The following is a 15,415-nucleotide window of genomic DNA, read 5'->3' on the forward strand; positions in this document are numbered from 1 at the left end:
CAGCAAAGGTAGATGGGCACAGGGTCCCCTTGGGGGGTGCCTGGTGCAGGAGGAGTGGGCTCAGGGTTCCATCCCTGGCTCCATTTGTAGAGCTGCCTCTGCAGCCCCCAGGGTAATCCCTGTGGGAGACAAGAGGCAGTTTAGGGAAGAAGGAAGAAGAGTGCTGGATAGTTCCTGTTCCCCTAACTCCACTCTGCTCCAGCAGGGTCAGGAGCACCGAGTCCCCTGTGACTGGCTGAGAGGGGTAAGCATGTGGAGGATCAGGGCCAGCATTTGTGGACGCAGGCACAGGAGCAAGGCTGCCTTCCCACCAAACCCTGCTAGATGTTTAATGGCACTGACGTGGCCCCTACACACCGCCCAAGCTCCCCCGTGCTCTATGTGAAGTAATGCGGCTTCTTCACGTTGATGCCGTACTCGGCCAGCGCTGGCGTCAGGTCCTCCATGGTCAGGGTGTACTTCTTGTCCTGAGGGACACGGGGCAGGCGGTCACAGCAGGGACAGCCCGGGGCTGTGGGAGCCCCCAAGGTGCAGTGGTGGCTGTGTCCTGCTCCCAGAGCAGCTCCTGGACGTTCCCAGCTCCACACATTTGTTGCTCTGTGCCCTCAGACATCCTCAGACACCTAGCACCAAATGCCTTGCGGAGCCCCTAAGCCCCAGACCCAGCCCCTGAACCCCAGACACGGTCCCCTCAGTCCAGCTCCTCCCCAAGCCCAGAGCTGCAGCCACTGCTGGCGTGGGGGACACCAAAGGGTGTCCACAAGCTCAGTGCTCCCCTCATGTCCCCACCGGTCCCTCCCCACCTGCAGGAACCCACCATAAGCCTGGGAGGTTTGGGGGTTTCTGCACGCCACGTTCCTGCTCTCCGTGTCTGCAGACTCAGCCCCATCTCCAGAGGGCTCCCCCGTTCCCTCACCTTGCTCTTGCTGCGGGAGCTGCCCGAGGCCGTGCCCTTCATTTTGCAGTGCTGCAGCGCATCGTTGGCGATGTCTGAGATGAACTTCTGTGCAGCCAGCGAGATCAGGCGGATTCTGCGGGGCAGGGACCGTGTCGGCGACGCGACAGGGGGCCGTGGGACCCTTCCCCGGAGCCCCGCGGGGTTCCTGCGACTCTCCCCACCCTGCGGTCACTCACATGCGGGGGTCCGAGGCCTCAAACCCTGCCCGGTTCAGGTAATACCCTGTCACGGCGTCCGGGATCTGGGAAGGGAAGAGTTGGAACAGCCCCATGGCTCCGTGGGAGCGATTCCGTATCCCGCATCCCGTCGCACAGGAGCCGCCCCGTATCCCAGTACCGCGGGACCTTCCCCGTGTCCCGTCCCGTCCCGTCCCGCAGGAGCCGCCCCGTGTGCCGGTACCGTGGGCGTGTAGTCCTCCAGCTGCATGAGGAAGTCCACGAGCGGCGTGGTGGACACCACGGGCTTCACGTCGCCGTTGGCCGCGGGCACGTACACGCCGTTGGACATGGCCGCGTCCGGGGGGGCGGCCACGGCCGCGGACACCGGCACTGCGGGACAGCACGCTCAGCGGGACCCCGGACACCCGCGGCCACCGGGCCCCGCTCCCGCTGCCAGAGAGGCTCAGGGAGCCCCGCGGGACTCCGGTGCGCGGGGCCCAGCCCCCGCCGCTCCCCATCTCCACTCACCGGGCCCCCTCCCGCCGGCCGCGCAGCCCTCGGTGGCCCGCGCCGCGCCGCCCCCGGCAGCTGGCGCCGCCCCGGGCCCGGCGCTGCCCACGGCGGCCGGGCTGGGCTTGCTGCCCTCGGCGGGGCCTGGCGGCGCCGCCGGGGCCGCGGGCGCGGGGTCGGGATCGGCGCTGCCGCTCATGGTCCCGGGCACCAGCCTCAGCTCCGCGCCTGCGCGCGCCGAGCCTCACTATTGGCCCCGCGGCCCCTCCGCCCCGCCCCTCACCGTCCCATTGGCCCTGCCGGAAACCGCCCCGCCCCAACTGGTCCCGCCCCCAACGCTCATCGCGCCGCGCGCCCCCTGGCGGAGGCGGGGCAAGAAACAGAGGCGGTGGGCGGGGCTTGAGTGTTTATTGGCCCCGCCCCCTCCAGCTCTGCGGTGTCCGGCCCCGGTGTCCGGCCCCGGTGTCCGGCCCCGGTGTCCGGCCCCGGTGTCCGGCCCCGGTGTCCGGCCCCGGTGTCCGGCCCCGGTGTCCGGCCCCGGTGTCCGGCCCCGGTGTCCGGCCCCGGTGTCCTGGTCAGCGCGGCCCTAGCGCCCGCAGCAGGCGCGGGAAGTTGGGGGTGCCCCAACCGGTGACCGGGTCCCAGTCGGGGGTGGCGCAGAAGCCCTGGCCCTGCACGGTGCCGTCCAGGCAGGACAGGTGGCAGCCCTGGATCACCTGCGGGAGACCAGCCTCAGCACGGGGCGGGCCTTGGGGACCCCTCCCAAGTCCTAGGACAGTGACCCCCAGGGCACAGGGAACACCCTGTGGGGGGGTCAGGGATACCATGGGCACAGGGACCCTGCCCGCAGCCCCGGGGAAGCAGGGACAGCCGCTCCGGCATCCCTGAGACAGGAATCCCAGGGCACAGGGGTCCTCAGATATCTGACACGGGGACAACGCCCCCCATGGCACAGCCTGCCCCTGCCCAGGTCCCCTCAGGACACTGGCAAGGTGGGACAGCACGCTCAGCTGGACCCTGGGACCTCGGCAGGCACTGGAAGCCGCTGCCCCGGCCACACAAGGGGACCTGCCCCACAAAGCTCACAGGAGTCCATTGGGACATCACTACCACGGAACGGTCATGGGGAACCCCAGACACCCCACCCATGGGAAGGCCACAGGGATTCTCTCCTGCCCCACAGCAGGATATGCTGGCCCTGCCCCAGGCACAGCTCTGGGAGCAGGAGCCCCAGGACAGCCCCCTCAGCCCCCAGCCCAGCCCTGGGAGCACACAGGCCTTCCCAGCCCCATGGACAGGGCCCACCCCAGGCCTCAGCCCAACACTTCAGGACAAGAAGTCCCCTCAGCCCCCAGTACAGCCCTCCAGGCCCCATTCCCTGCCCCACTCACATCGTAGAATGCGTCACCAAGTCCTTGCTTCTGCAGCTGGTAGAGTGCAGGGTTGAGAAAGCCCAGCGGAGCCAGCCCCCGCTGCAGGCGCCGGTCGTTGATCAGTGCCACCATGCCTGCCACCACCGGCGTGGATGCCTGTGGGCACAACCCCTCAGCCCAAGACTCCGCCACCCCACAGGGCAGCAGGGGATGGGCTCCTTACCGAAGTCCCCGACACCCAGGGCAGTGGGATGCGGTTTGTCACCACCCAGTAGTTGTCAGAGAGCGCAGCCAGGTCAGGGTACGCACGGCCGCTGCTGTTGTAGTAGGAGCTGGGTGGCAGCTTTGAGGCTGAACGCAGGAAATGCCCGACGGCAGCAGCCTGGGGACGACACAGCCCGTGCTCATCCCCAAAGTCCATTGCTCCCCCTAACCCTAACCCTGCAGCCCCCAGCCTGGCAGCGCAGGCGTCCCTCACCTGGTACGCAGGCATGGGGAAGATGTTGCTGAAGCCACCGCCACTGATGTAATCCGTCACCTCCTCTGTCACCAGGAAGGGGTTCTTGAAGGACGTGCCACCCACAGTGGTGACATAGGGGCTGGGGAAACAGGGGGACACTGCAGGTGGGCACACGCCTGCCTGGGCCTCAGCAGCCACCAACAGCACCCTCTGCTACCACAACCGTGACCACAAACCAAAAAACCCCCGGAGCTGCACAGACTGCAGCTCTGGGGTCTGTAAGCACGCTGCTGGTGACCCTGCAGGGGCTCAGACCCCAGCGGGGCCAGGGCTGGCAGTGCCCCCGCAGGGCTGTGCTGCCCCTCACACCCAGCTCCCTCCCTCCTCACCTGGAGGCCGGGAAGCTGGGCCGGAACGTGTGGTTCCCGCTGTGCACCCGCCGACACCCAGCGCCGTCGTCACCTGCAGATGTCACCACACAAACAGGTGACAGGTGAGCACGGCATCCCAGGCGCCCCTTCCCCAGCCCGCTGGGCGCTCAGGCTCCACCGCGCCCGGCCCCGGGCACACCTGAGGCAAACAGGATGGTGAGGCCGCGGGCCGCCGCCTTCATGAACTCGGTGTTGACGCGCTCCATGTAGGCATAGGACAGGCTGTCCTCGTCGTCCCCGTAGCTCACCGAGTGCACCCAGGGCAGCGCTGACATGTTGCTGAGCAGCAGCAGCCAGGCCAGGAAGGGCTCCTGGCTCTCGTGGCGCCCTGCAAGGACATCGGGGCAGGGACACGAGGGATAGCTCCTCTGAGACCAGGGACAGGGAACAGTGCGAGGAGTCCTGCCTCATCAGCACCAGCACCCTCCTATGCAGTACAGCCCCAGGTGTACTTCCTGTAGGCCAAGGAGTCACAGCACATCTGGCCTGGAGCTCCGTGAGCTCATCCTGGGGCTCCTCACATTGCAGGGCACTTCAGCTCAGCCCATGGGGTTGGCAAGGGGTGGTCATGCTTGCCCCAGGACAGGGGGCTACACTCACACCCCTCTCCAAGACTCTGCCCCTGGGCTGCAGCCACCTGGGCACCTGTGGATCCAGCAGGGCCTCAGCTCCTCCTCCTCCAACAGGTCCCAGCAGAGTGGCACATGTGCCACCTCCACACATTCCACCTGCACCGGCCCAGGTCCCTCCCTGCCCTCCAGCCTTCTCCAGTGGGAGGGGAGCAGAGCCCCAGCCACCCCCGCTCACTCTCGGTCACCCATGTCACTGTCTGCACCCTTCCCACACCAGCAACTGTGTGGGGGCAGAGGGAAGGGCAGTGCTGGGCTGCTGTCACTGTCACCATCAAGGCCACTGTCCCTGTGGCACTCACCTGCTCAGCCGGTTCCCAATCTGGGACAGGGACACTGCCCCCAGCACTGTGCTCTGTTTGTGTTTGTGCAGGCTGTTTGGCAATATGTTTTCCCAAATTCCCTCACTCTCCCTCGTCTGCTCCACTGGGAGACTTGTGGGTGGGAGCTCCGCTCCAGCAAGGCTGGAAAACCCCATGGGAGGAGGGCTGTGCCCTCCTTCATGGGAGCTGAGCTGGGCAGCTGCTCTGTGTGGTAACCAGCAATGAAATCCTGCGTGAGGATACTCTGGAAGCTGAAGGTTCACATGGTTCAAAGTCACTGCACAAACCAGGAGTTGCACAAACCAGGAGTGATGTTGCTAGGAGCTGGGAATGTGGTGCCAGCTCTGCCTTGGGGAGCACACAGGGTGCACTCTCACAGCAGCTGGGGAAGCACCTGGGGCTATACCACAGCCAGTTGTCTGCACAGCCCTGCAAGCTCTCCCTTCACTCCTCTGAGCACTTCCCTCTCCTGCTAGAGAACCTCCCCACACACCTCCAAGTGTTCCCTGCTCTGGGCACTCTCCTCACCCCTCCAGGCACTCCTCTCCTTGCTCTGGGTGCTCCCCTTTCCCCTCCAGGTGTTCCCCCTGCCCCTCGGGGCTCTTCCCCAGTACCTGCGTTGCTGAAGACCCAGGTGGAGACGTTGGCGCCCGTGCTCATGATGTACTCCACGTCCAGGCTGGCCTCCAGCCCGGCTTTGCCGTGGCCCTGGCGCCCCACCACCCGGTCCACCTGCGTGCGGTGGGCAAAGCCGCTGCCAAAGAGCTGCATGAACTCCGCCAGGTCAGCTTGGTGGAAGTACTGCTCCAGAAACTGTGGGACACGGAGGGACAGGCTGTCTTCTCTTGAAAGAACAAGGTTAACCTTTTGATCCTAACCTGGAAAATTGCCCAGCATGGGTCTGTGCTACACCAGGTACTCCCAGCAGCCACCAAGGGTCACCCAGCTGTCCCAAGATCCCCAGACCAGCACCAGTCCCTAGGACTGCCACGGCCCATGGGCCTCTGACCCGGACAGCTGTTACCTGTGCACAGGCCTGGCTGTTGTTGGGCAGGAGCCCCACGTCCCCCCCTGTCATGTTGTATCTCTGGCGCAGGACAGCCGGTGTCACGCCCAGGTGGAAGAACGCTCTTGCCAACTGCGTGTCCTTCCTGGCCCCGGCTCTGCTGGCTGCCTTGCGCTCCGTGGGGAACCGGTGCATCCCACCCACTGCAGCAGAGCCGGGGGATGGGAGAGGCCGTCAGGGCACAGAGCCCTGGGAGGGCAGGACAGAGCCCTAGGGCTCTCCATCACCAACCCCATGTCCACAGGGGCAGGCCAACAGCAGGGCTTGCAGAGCCCAGCCCTGCAGCCCGAGGGAAGAGCCTCCTCAGCCTTCCCACAGCTGAGCCATGGCCTCAGCTCGGCACCCCCTGCACTTTTTGTGGGATGGTCGCAGGATCCCATGGAACAGGGATCTGCGGGAGGGAGGTTTGTTGCTCCAGAAGCAGTTGCACCCCAGCTCCGCAGCCTCGTCTCCCCCACAGGGGACGTACCAAAGTCCAGGTGCTCCGCAAGCTCTGCAGGGACAGTGTAGGGCAGGGGGGACCGCACCAGGCTGCGCTGGCCCTGCACGTACCGGTGGAACTCGGCCCCAGGGAGCAGGCGCTCGGCCACGCTGCAACACAGGGACAGCACCGGGGCATGAGACAGGACACAGGGACAGCCACCAAAGGACAGGGCAGGGCTGGGAGACAGCGACAGCCACTAAGGAGCAGGACTGGACTAGGATACAGGGACAGCCACTAGGATGGGACAGCAGTGACACACAGGGACAGCCACCACAGGGCCACCAGAGCCAGTTCCAGCCCTTAGGGCTCACCTTGCAGGCAGGTAACACTCCAGGAAGTCAAGGGTGGTGACACTCCAGCAGTCCTCTACACCATGGCCTTGCAGCCACTTCAGAACTGTCATCAGTGTGGCTGGGGAAGGCTGGACCAAGTCCCTCACCTGCTCCAGGGACAGGTACTGCCCTGGGAGGCACAGAGGGGTTAGATGCCCTCACAGGCCCCGGGGCTCGTGGGGCCTCAGGGACGTGGCTGTTACCGTATCGCGGGGACTGAGGGTCCGAGACAGCCTCGACGAGGCGGGCAAGGCGGGCAGTGCCGCGCTGCCGCAGGGCGAAGGTCAGCTGCACCGGGTGCCCAGGATCCACACGGCCGGCATGGGCCCAGCCGGGGGGCACGCTGCAGGTGGGCGGTGAGCGCGGCCAGAACCGGCACCCGAGCCCAGCCCGGCCCGGCCCGGCCCCCGCCCCGGACCTACCGGAACGGCTGGTCCCGCTCCAGCTCCAGCGCCAGCCCCGGGGCGCAGCTCCAGGCGGCCGCACACAGCGCCAGCACGGCGGGGATCCCCCAACACCTGCAACGGGCTCAGGGGAGCACGGGCACCGGCACAGCCGTGGGGAACCGGGACCGACCGGGACTGACCCCCGAACCCCGCCCCCAGGGAGCCCCGCCGGAATCCCCCAGCTCCCGTGACGAGAGAACCCGTCTGCCTACCCCTTACCCGGGTCTGCGGAGCCCGGCCTGAACTCCCCGAGTGCCACCACCGGGGAGCCCGTCCGTCCCCTGTCACTGCGGAACCCCACCGGACCCTCATCACCGGGGCACCCCGCCGGAGCCTCCGCTCCCCGGCCCCCGTTCCCACCACCGCCACCGGCAAGCCCCATGGGACGGACACCCTGAGCCTCCGTCACCCGGGCCCCCTGCGGTCCCCGGGGCCGAGGGCAGCCCCCCGCCCGGGGCTGTCGCGGTGTCCCCGCTCCGTGCGCGTTACCCGCGCGCCATCCCGCCGCGCCGCCGGTCACGTGTGCGGGCGCGTGACTCCCGCCACGTGGGGACACCAAAACAGCGGTCACGTGACCGCCGGTGCCGGGTGGGCGGGGCCGGAGCCCGGGGCGGGCGCGGAGCGGCGGGAGCGGCCCCGGCGGCGGGGCGGGCTCCGGGCATGGCCCCTGATCGGCGGCGGGGCGGGCTCCGGGCATGGCCCCGGCGGAGCGGCGGGCTCCGGGCATGACCCCTGATCGGCGGCGGGGCGGGCTCCGGGCATGGCCCCTGATCGGCGGCGGGGCGGGCTCCGGGCATGGCGACGGGGCGGGCTCCGGGCGCGGCTCCACCGGGGATCCCCTCTTGCCGCCGGCCCCAAGAGGCGGCTCAGAGCCGGCACTGGCCGCCCCCGCCCCCTGTTCCGCCCGTGTCTCGGGCGTCTCCCGACGCGGTGCGGACACGTTCCCGGCGGGATGGCTCGGACACGGGGTTCGGCCGAGGGTCCGTGTCGGGCTCCCGGGCTGCGAGGGGCCAGGGCTCTGTGCAGGGCCGGGCTGGAGGCGGGAGCAGGGTCCGGACTGCGCTGATGGGGGCGGGAGGCAGAGGCCCCTGTAGGGCTGGGGGTCCTGCTCGGGTCCCGGGCCGGGTTCGGGGTCCCGTGCAGGAGCGGCTGCTGGGGGTAGCGCAGAAGGTACACAAAAGATAACAACCATTAATAACATCATCTCCATACATCACCCCTTGCATAGGAAACCAAATACAAGGAACTGTGCAACTTGGGACCAATGAATTTGAACCAATTAATTTCTATGTGTTTTTACTGTATAAAATATGTGAAAAATCTAGTAAAATTCATGTGTCATGGAATGATTTTCTCTGCACAACTCTGGACATGTGTGAATGAAACGATTTCTGTTGCATATCCTGGCCAGAACAAAATCCGGGCCAGAATAAAGTAACGCCTTGATTCTCTAACACTAAAAATGTTGTTGGAGAGGTTTTTTTTTGTTTTGCCTGCAGTTTTGGTGACAAGCGCACATTCCACAGCTCCAGCAGTTCCCAGCTGTTTTTCTGCTTCTGCAGAGCGGGGTCCAGGCCAGGAGGAGATAGGGAATAGGAAAACCACCTGCCTGGCCCCGACTGCCGCATCCCCCGCACCGGAGCCACGCCAGAGGTGCCTGCTGCTGCTCCCGCTGCTCCGGCCCCACCACCTGCCCTGGCCCGGCAGCCCTGCCCTCCTCCCGGCCACAGAGACCCCCGGCAGCCACGCTGGCCCTAGCCAGGGGCTGGGGTGCTGTCGGGGCCGCCTGCCCCATGTCCAGTTTGGGATGGACTCTTTAAGTGGGATGGGATTTGCACGGGATGATGTCCTGGATCTGTCTGGACAGCGGGGATTAAGGTGGCCGGACAGAGCTAATCGTGTTAAGGAGCATCTGCTGCGGGTCTGGTGCCCGGGGGTCAGGGAGCCTTGGTGTCCCCCGGCTGGAGCCCCGCTCGCCCAGGCACGCTCGCCAGCTGCTCCTGCAGACAGGGTCCAGCAAGTGCCTGCTGCGGGCAGCTGGGTTTTCCTGAGGCCAGGAGCACCAGAGGAGGACAGCGGCACCGAGGGCAGCCTGCTGGCCCCACTGTGCCCCAGAGGGTGGAAGAGGCAGCGTGGGGGATGAAGGAGCAGAGGGGACCCCAGGAACACTGTCAGGGAGGAGGGTGGCCCTTCCACCCTTGGTGCTCTGGCTGTGCTGGCCTGTGCTTGCCCCTGCAGCGAGGAGCCCTGTCCGAGCACGGGGACGGGAGCTGCTGCCCTGGTCCCAGAGCACTGCCAGCAGGGTTGGGCAAGCCTTGAGGGGCTGTGCAGAACAGGCTGGGGCTGTGCAGGACTCACTGTGGGGTGTTGGGGTCTGAGAGCTGAGGACATGAGCTGTTGCTCCCCAAACAGGTTGGTTTGGGGAGCAACAGAAAACGGTAAAGCAGGGAAGGCAGGATGGACGTGGCTGATCATGTGTAGGTGTTGATGGTCACCGCGTGAGTCTGGCCACATCCAACATCTGACAGCTGCACAGCCACTCCTGGTTCTCAAACTCCGTTTCTGTATGCTGGTGGCTCTGATGAGGCCTTGGGAAACTTGTATGTCCAGGGGTCCTCAGGGGGATCCTGGGAATGTGAGGTACCTGCTGGGCAGATGGCGTGTCCAGGTGTGGCTGCTGCAGCTCTGGGTCCCTGCACAGCCCTGCCCACAGCCCTCACCAGAGCGAGGGTAGCGGGATGGGATGGGATGGGGTTCCCTGTGGCATGAGGGACCGGCTGTGTGCACATGTGGAGACATCTCCCACAGCTGTGTTTGCACGTACGCCTGTGTGGGAACAGGCTCACTGCTGGACAGCCCCAGGGCCATGCTCCTGCTGCAGCTTCACTGGCCCCTCAGGGAAAGGACTTGGCAGGATGCAGCCACGGATGTGGGTGCCAGAGCCTGGCCAGGCCCACGTGAGCCCTCTGTGGTTCAGGTATCCCGCCCTCCCCGTCAGTCCCATGGGAACACGGTGCCAGCCTGCCATGAGCCCACGGCAGCAGGGATGGGGCTGTGTCTGTACAAACGTGTGGTTTATTAAGGCATTTTTTGAGACGTTGGCACTTGGGTTCAGGCTGCACCAGGTGGCCCCTGCGCGGCCGTGGGCAGCGCTGGCACGTGCAGCTACACGAGACACAATACAAAAGGTACAAACGAGTAAAAACAGGAATTGTAGTACAATGTGTAAAAATAAATAACTGGGGGCTCAGTGACCCCAGCCCAAAGCAGGGTGCATGTGTCTGACCCTTCCTGTGGCGTGCAGGGTGACCCATCTGTGTCCCCACCCCAGATGTGCAGTGGAGCTGGGCTGTGTGGGCAGCCCTGGCAGCACAGGGCTAGGGGGCATGGGGATCCCAGCATGGGACTGGGGGGCACTGGGTAGCCCTAGGGGGCCCCCACAGGGCTGGGGAGAACCATGTGTCCTCACAGTGCTTGTGAGCAGGACAGAGGGGGGATGGGGGTGCCCACCCCAAGGCGCTGTCCCTGTGCCAAGGCAGAACTGTCTCCCCTCCCAGGGCACCTCAGGCCCCTGTGGTCCCCAGCAGAGTAGGCATGGCCCTGCGCCCCCTTGGTGCCCCTGTCTCTGTCACAGATCCCTGTCCCCAGGACAGCACCTGGGACCCCACGGCACAAGAGGGATGAGGGGCTGACAGATGGAGCTGCAGCCACAGATGGTTCTTCAAGGGAAATGGGGGGACGGGCAGAAGTGATGCATTTGTCTGCTGTGACAACACCTTTGGGGCTGGGGCTGCAGCCACACCGCAGATGTGCTGGGTCTGGAGAAAGTGTGATAGGAAGGAGCTTCCCCCGGCTCTGCTCAGGCATGGGATGTCCTCCCTGATCCCCAAACACACTCATGACCAGACTGGGCGTTCAGGGCTGCTGTGGGGCACCCCATGCTGTTCCAGCCCTCGCTCTGCACCCATGGCCATGTGGGAATCACAGCCCCTGCGAGCAGCAGGGCTCCCGTGGCAGAGCCCCAGGCCGCACTGCCAGGGCTGCGGGGCTGCTCCCTGCGGGCACAGGAAGAGCTCCGGTGGGTGAGCACAGGCTGCTCCCTGTGGGCACAGGAACAGCTCTGGTGGGTGAGCACAGGCTGCTCCCTGTGGGCACAGGAACAGCTCCGGTGGGTGAGCACAGGCTGCTCCCTGCGGGCACAGGAAGAGCTCCGGTGGGTGAGCACGGTGCAAGCGCGACGCTGCCTGTGTGACTGGCTGTGCACAGTGCTGGGGGACGGGGACTGGCCCCACTGCAGGGGCTTCGTCCCAGCTCACAACATGCATAATGGGGGTGCAGAGCAGCCCTGCACAGGGGGCTGGGGACAGAGGCAGGGGGTTCTGGCACCGTGACCGTGTTCTGGAGGTGGCCCAGGCGGTCGTGGGGAGCAGACATGCGACAGGGCCCCAGGGAAGGCCAGATCCCCACTGTGGCTGTAAGAGAACATGCTGGGCAACGTGGCTTTTTGGGGCACCACCTCCCACCTTGTCCCTGCAGCTGCAGGCTGCCTGCTGTGCCTGAGGTGGGTGTGGGTCACAGCAGCCATCACCACTGCTGCCGAGGCTGGGCTGTCCGTGCCAGCAGTTACACAGCTCTGCCAGCCCCACTGCGCTGCCCGTGTCTGGGCACCATCTCTGACGGGGACCCTTGCCCAGAGAGGTACCTGGTCCAGGAACAGGGTTCCCATGCCGAGTGTGGCAGGCGCCTCCGTCCCAGGACCACAGGAACCATCCCAAAGCTCTGGGCAGGAGATTCCCTGGATGTGTCACCTGCAGCAGTGGGTAGTGAAAGGGCTGGAGAGACCTCAAAGGCTCTCTTGTGCTCGCCCAGACATGGACAGACAGCAAGATGTGGGCATTGCTGCCTTCTGCAGCCAGCCCGGTGAGTGTCCCCTCTCGGCCAGGGGGCAGGTTCATTCCCACAGGCAGCATCTGTGCCCTGGGGCATTGTGGCCTGCCCTGGGACATCACCCCCAGCCATGGGGCGTCGTCCCCCTGCCCTGGGAGCTCCTAGGGTCTCCAGGGAAGGCTCAGGGTCGTCCTGCACCCAGGCTGCTGCATGGCCCCCAGAGCTGGGTGGGGCAGGGTCTGGGCCTGCAGCCCCCGGCCCAGCCCCCTCAGCCCCCAGCCCCTCCCAAAGCACCAAGTACCGTGAAGCGCCATCCTGCCAGCGCCAGCCTGAGCCACCGCAAGCAGCACATGGACCATCACCCCGGGGTGCCAGCACTGGGGTCAGCAGTCCATAGGGCACCAGCCAGCACAGCGTCTGCCAGGCTGTGGGGAGGGACCCATAGCCCTCAAGGGCCCCCGCAGTCCCTGGGGGCCCAGGCCAGGCACAGCGCTGGGAGCGGGATGAGCACCCATTGTAGCAGCCCTGGGCTGGGCCCCGCTCCAGCCCCACGGCTGCAGGCTGGGGCAGAGGAGTCCAGGGGCCTGGCTCTAAATCCTGAGCTCGGCCTCCTCAGGGGGCTCCAGCGAGTGCTCAGCGCTGATGGTGGAGGTGGACGGCCCCTGGGAGATGCCGAAGGGTGAGACCACAGGGGAGCGGGCGGCCAGCGGGGACAGCGACGGGGAGAAGCTGGGCGACATGGCAGAGGACGAAATGGAACCCTCGTGGCTGATGGGCGAGCGGCGCAGGGAGGATGGGTGCGGGAAGGTCCTGCCTGGCGGTGGCTTGGGGGGCACGGACTTGGCACCTGGATGGGCCACCGAGGTGATGAGGGGCGGGGGGTCGATGCGGGGCTTGGGCTCTGCCTTGGGCTTGGCTGGGAAGGGCTTGCGCAGGGAACTCTCATCCTTGAGGCGGGCGATCTCCGTGAAGACGCTAGCCAGCGGCTGGAACTGGGGACACCAGTTCAGCAGGTAATCCCAGTTGTAGCTGCCGCGGAGCTCCTCATCGCTGGCCACAATAGCGGTGAGCGAGCCCTCCACGGAAGGCTTGCCGTCCTCTGGGAAGGCGTAGTCCTGGGGCTGTGAGGAGACGCTGAGGCCGCAGCGGACACCCAGGAAGGCGCTGCCCCCATCCTCACGGTACAGCTGCAGGGGTGGCCCCGGCAGCAGCAGCCCAGAGCCCTTCTTGCTCTTGAACCACTGGGCGCTCTCCAACGCAGCTGGCTCACAAGAGATGTCAGAGAGCTGGTCGGCATCCTGCTGGATGCCAGAGTCAGGGCCGCGGGCAGCGATGTGCTCCTGCATGGAGGCTGTGATGCTGGCCACGCGTGGGTACTCATTGATCATCCGTATTTCGTCGTCCTCAGCGGCCTCAGCAGAGCCGCGGCCGCTGGAATGCGAGGGGTCCAGTGAGCCGCCCCGCGTGTAGGGCCCCGCCGGCTCTGTCCCATACCCTGGCAGCGCCTGGTGGTAGATGTGCTCAGCCCCGGGCAGCGCCGGCTCCTCACAGCCCAGCTTCTGCAGGGACCCGCTCTGTGCGCGGGCCAGCGCCCCCTCCCCCTCTGCCTTCTTGTGGCCCCGGCGCTGCCGGGAGCGCACCAGCGCCAGCACGATGGCCACGGCGGCCAGCACCACCACGACGCCCAGCGAGGCGGCCACGGCCACCAGCAGTAGGTTGAGGTCGGGTGCCAGGCCAAAGGAGGTGTGCGTGACGTCAATGGTGACCTGCGCAGAGGCCACACGAGAAGCAGGCAGGGGGCTGCGTGCCTGCACCTCCAGGCTCATCTCCCGTGGCTCCCTCTTGGCACGCCCAGCCCCAGCCTGGGGCTGGCTGTCCACACGCAGGTAGATGGAGCCCGTGGTCTGGTTGATGGCAAAGTATGGCGAGGGCTTTGCCAGGGTGTACAGCACAACACCATCAGCGCCCTCATCCTCATCTGTGGCCAGCACCCGCCCGATGGTCTGCCCCTTGCGCGCACCCTCAGGCACCTCGAAGTTGAAGGAGGGGCTCAGGAAGATGGGATCGTACTCGTCTTCCCCTGTCACCAGCACCCGCACGGTCACCGTGGCTGAGGCATTGCCAGCGTCGGTGGCCCGGACCAGGAGCTGGAAGGCTTTGGCTCGCTCATAGTCAAAGGTGAGGCGGGAGCGCAGCTCCCCGGAGCTCCCATTGACAGCAAAGGCATCCCGGCCGTCCCCCACGCTGGGGTCCCCCACTGCCTGCTCCAGCACCACGTACCGCAGCTCCCCGAAGGCGCCGGTGTCAGCGTCCACCGCGCGCAGCGTGGTGACCAGCGTGCCGGGTGGCAGGTTCTCCCGGATGCTGGCGCTCAGCACCTCCACTGGGAAGTAAGGCTTATTGTCATTGATGTCCTTCACCTCGATGGCAACGGGGACCAGCGCAAAGTGCCCGCCTGGTGTGTCCGTGGCCCGCACCACCAGCATGTGCAGCGCCTGGACCTCCCGATCCAGTGCGCGCGCCAGGCTCAGGGCCCCTGTGCTCTCATGAAGCTGGAACAGCCCGTGCTGGTCGCCTGAGCTGATGGTGTAGTGAACGCGGCCACGTGGCCCCGAGTCGGCGTCGTGGGCTGCCACACGCAGCAGCTCGGTGCCGGGCAGCGCGGCCTCGCTCACCGCCGCCCGGTACTCGGCCCGGGTGAACACGGGAGGGTTGTCATTGACGTCCTGCACGGTGATCAGCACGGGCACGGTGGCACTGCGCTGCGGCAGGCCCCGGTCCGAGGCTGCCACGGTCAAGTTGTACACCGGTATGGCCTCGAAGTCCAGGGACTCCACAAGCACCAGGGCTCCCTGCGTGCGGAGCTGTCCCCCGGCCCGGGCAATCCGGCTCTCCACCTGGAAGGCGTTGCCGCCGTTCCCGCTGACGATGGTGTAGTCAAAGCCGGCATTCTCCCGGGAGAGGTCGGCATCGCCCGCCTCCAGCGTTAGCACTGTGGTGCCTGGGCGCAGGTCCTCGGGAACGCTGGCGTTGTAGCACGGCTCCTGGAAGCGGGGGCTGTGGTCGTTAACGTCCAGAACCTGGAGCTGCACTGTGGCCCAGGATGAGAGGCTGGGAGAGCCGTGGTCACGGGCCTCCACCACCAGGTCCAGGGTGGGCTGGCTGGCATTGAACTCCACCTGCCGGGTGGTGAAGAGGGTCCCTGTGGAGCACAAAGCCAAGGTCAGCATGGGAACCAGTGGGAGCTGGGAAGGGTATCGGATGCAGGAGCCTTTGATGGTCACCCTGCTGTGTCTGCCTCACCAGCCACACCAGAAAGCAACCTCGTGCGGGTTTGAACAGGGCCAGCATGGGGGCA

At 66.3% G+C, this 15,415-nt stretch overlaps 3 protein-coding genes across 4 annotated transcripts in view; all 3 read right to left on the minus strand.

Moving 5' to 3' along the window:
* Positions 1–304: 304 nt before the first annotated feature.
* Positions 305–1,861, minus strand: TAF10 (TATA-box binding protein associated factor 10). Its single transcript, XM_063393383.1, has 5 exons — positions 1,645–1,861; positions 1,358–1,506; positions 1,135–1,199; positions 917–1,031; positions 305–467 (listed from the first exon to the last, which is right to left on the minus strand). Exons 1-5 carry the CDS (start codon positions 1,823–1,825, stop codon positions 378–380), a joined length of 600 nt encoding a protein of 199 aa, XP_063249453.1. The 5' UTR covers positions 1,826–1,861; the 3' UTR covers positions 305–377.
* A 121-nt stretch (positions 1,862–1,982) lies between these two features.
* TPP1 (tripeptidyl peptidase 1) lies at positions 1,983–7,982 on the minus strand. 2 transcript variants are annotated; one of them, XM_063393369.1, is made up of 14 exons: positions 7,660–7,982; positions 7,147–7,242; positions 6,928–7,067; positions 6,704–6,854; positions 6,378–6,499; positions 5,867–6,051; positions 5,457–5,655; positions 4,030–4,218; positions 3,849–3,921; positions 3,478–3,598; positions 3,223–3,381; positions 3,018–3,155; positions 2,184–2,342; positions 1,983–2,093 (listed from the first exon to the last, which is right to left on the minus strand). In XM_063393369.1, exons 1-13 carry the CDS (start codon positions 7,965–7,967, stop codon positions 2,202–2,204), a joined length of 2,022 nt encoding a protein of 673 aa, XP_063249439.1. In that variant the 5' UTR covers positions 7,968–7,982; the 3' UTR covers positions 1,983–2,093; positions 2,184–2,201. The 2 variants fall into 2 exon arrangements, with proteins under 2 accessions (XP_063249439.1, XP_063249438.1); XM_063393368.1 differs by lacking the exon at positions 1,983–2,093 and having other exon boundaries at positions 2,151–2,342.
* A 2,245-nt stretch (positions 7,983–10,227) lies between these two features.
* The window catches only part of DCHS1 (dachsous cadherin-related 1), a 43,511-nt gene continuing 38,323 nt past the window's right edge, over positions 10,228–15,415 (minus strand). The window contains exon 21 of the mRNA XM_063393388.1: positions 10,228–15,259. Coding sequence (XP_063249458.1) covers positions 12,648–15,259 — 2,612 coding nt within the window. The 3' untranslated portion in view covers positions 10,228–12,647. The remainder of the gene's footprint in view (positions 15,260–15,415) is intronic.

This window comes from Prinia subflava, chromosome 3 (genome assembly GCF_021018805.1).
Source record: "Prinia subflava isolate CZ2003 ecotype Zambia chromosome 3, Cam_Psub_1.2, whole genome shotgun sequence".
Taxonomy (NCBI): domain Eukaryota; kingdom Metazoa; phylum Chordata; class Aves; order Passeriformes; family Cisticolidae; genus Prinia; species Prinia subflava.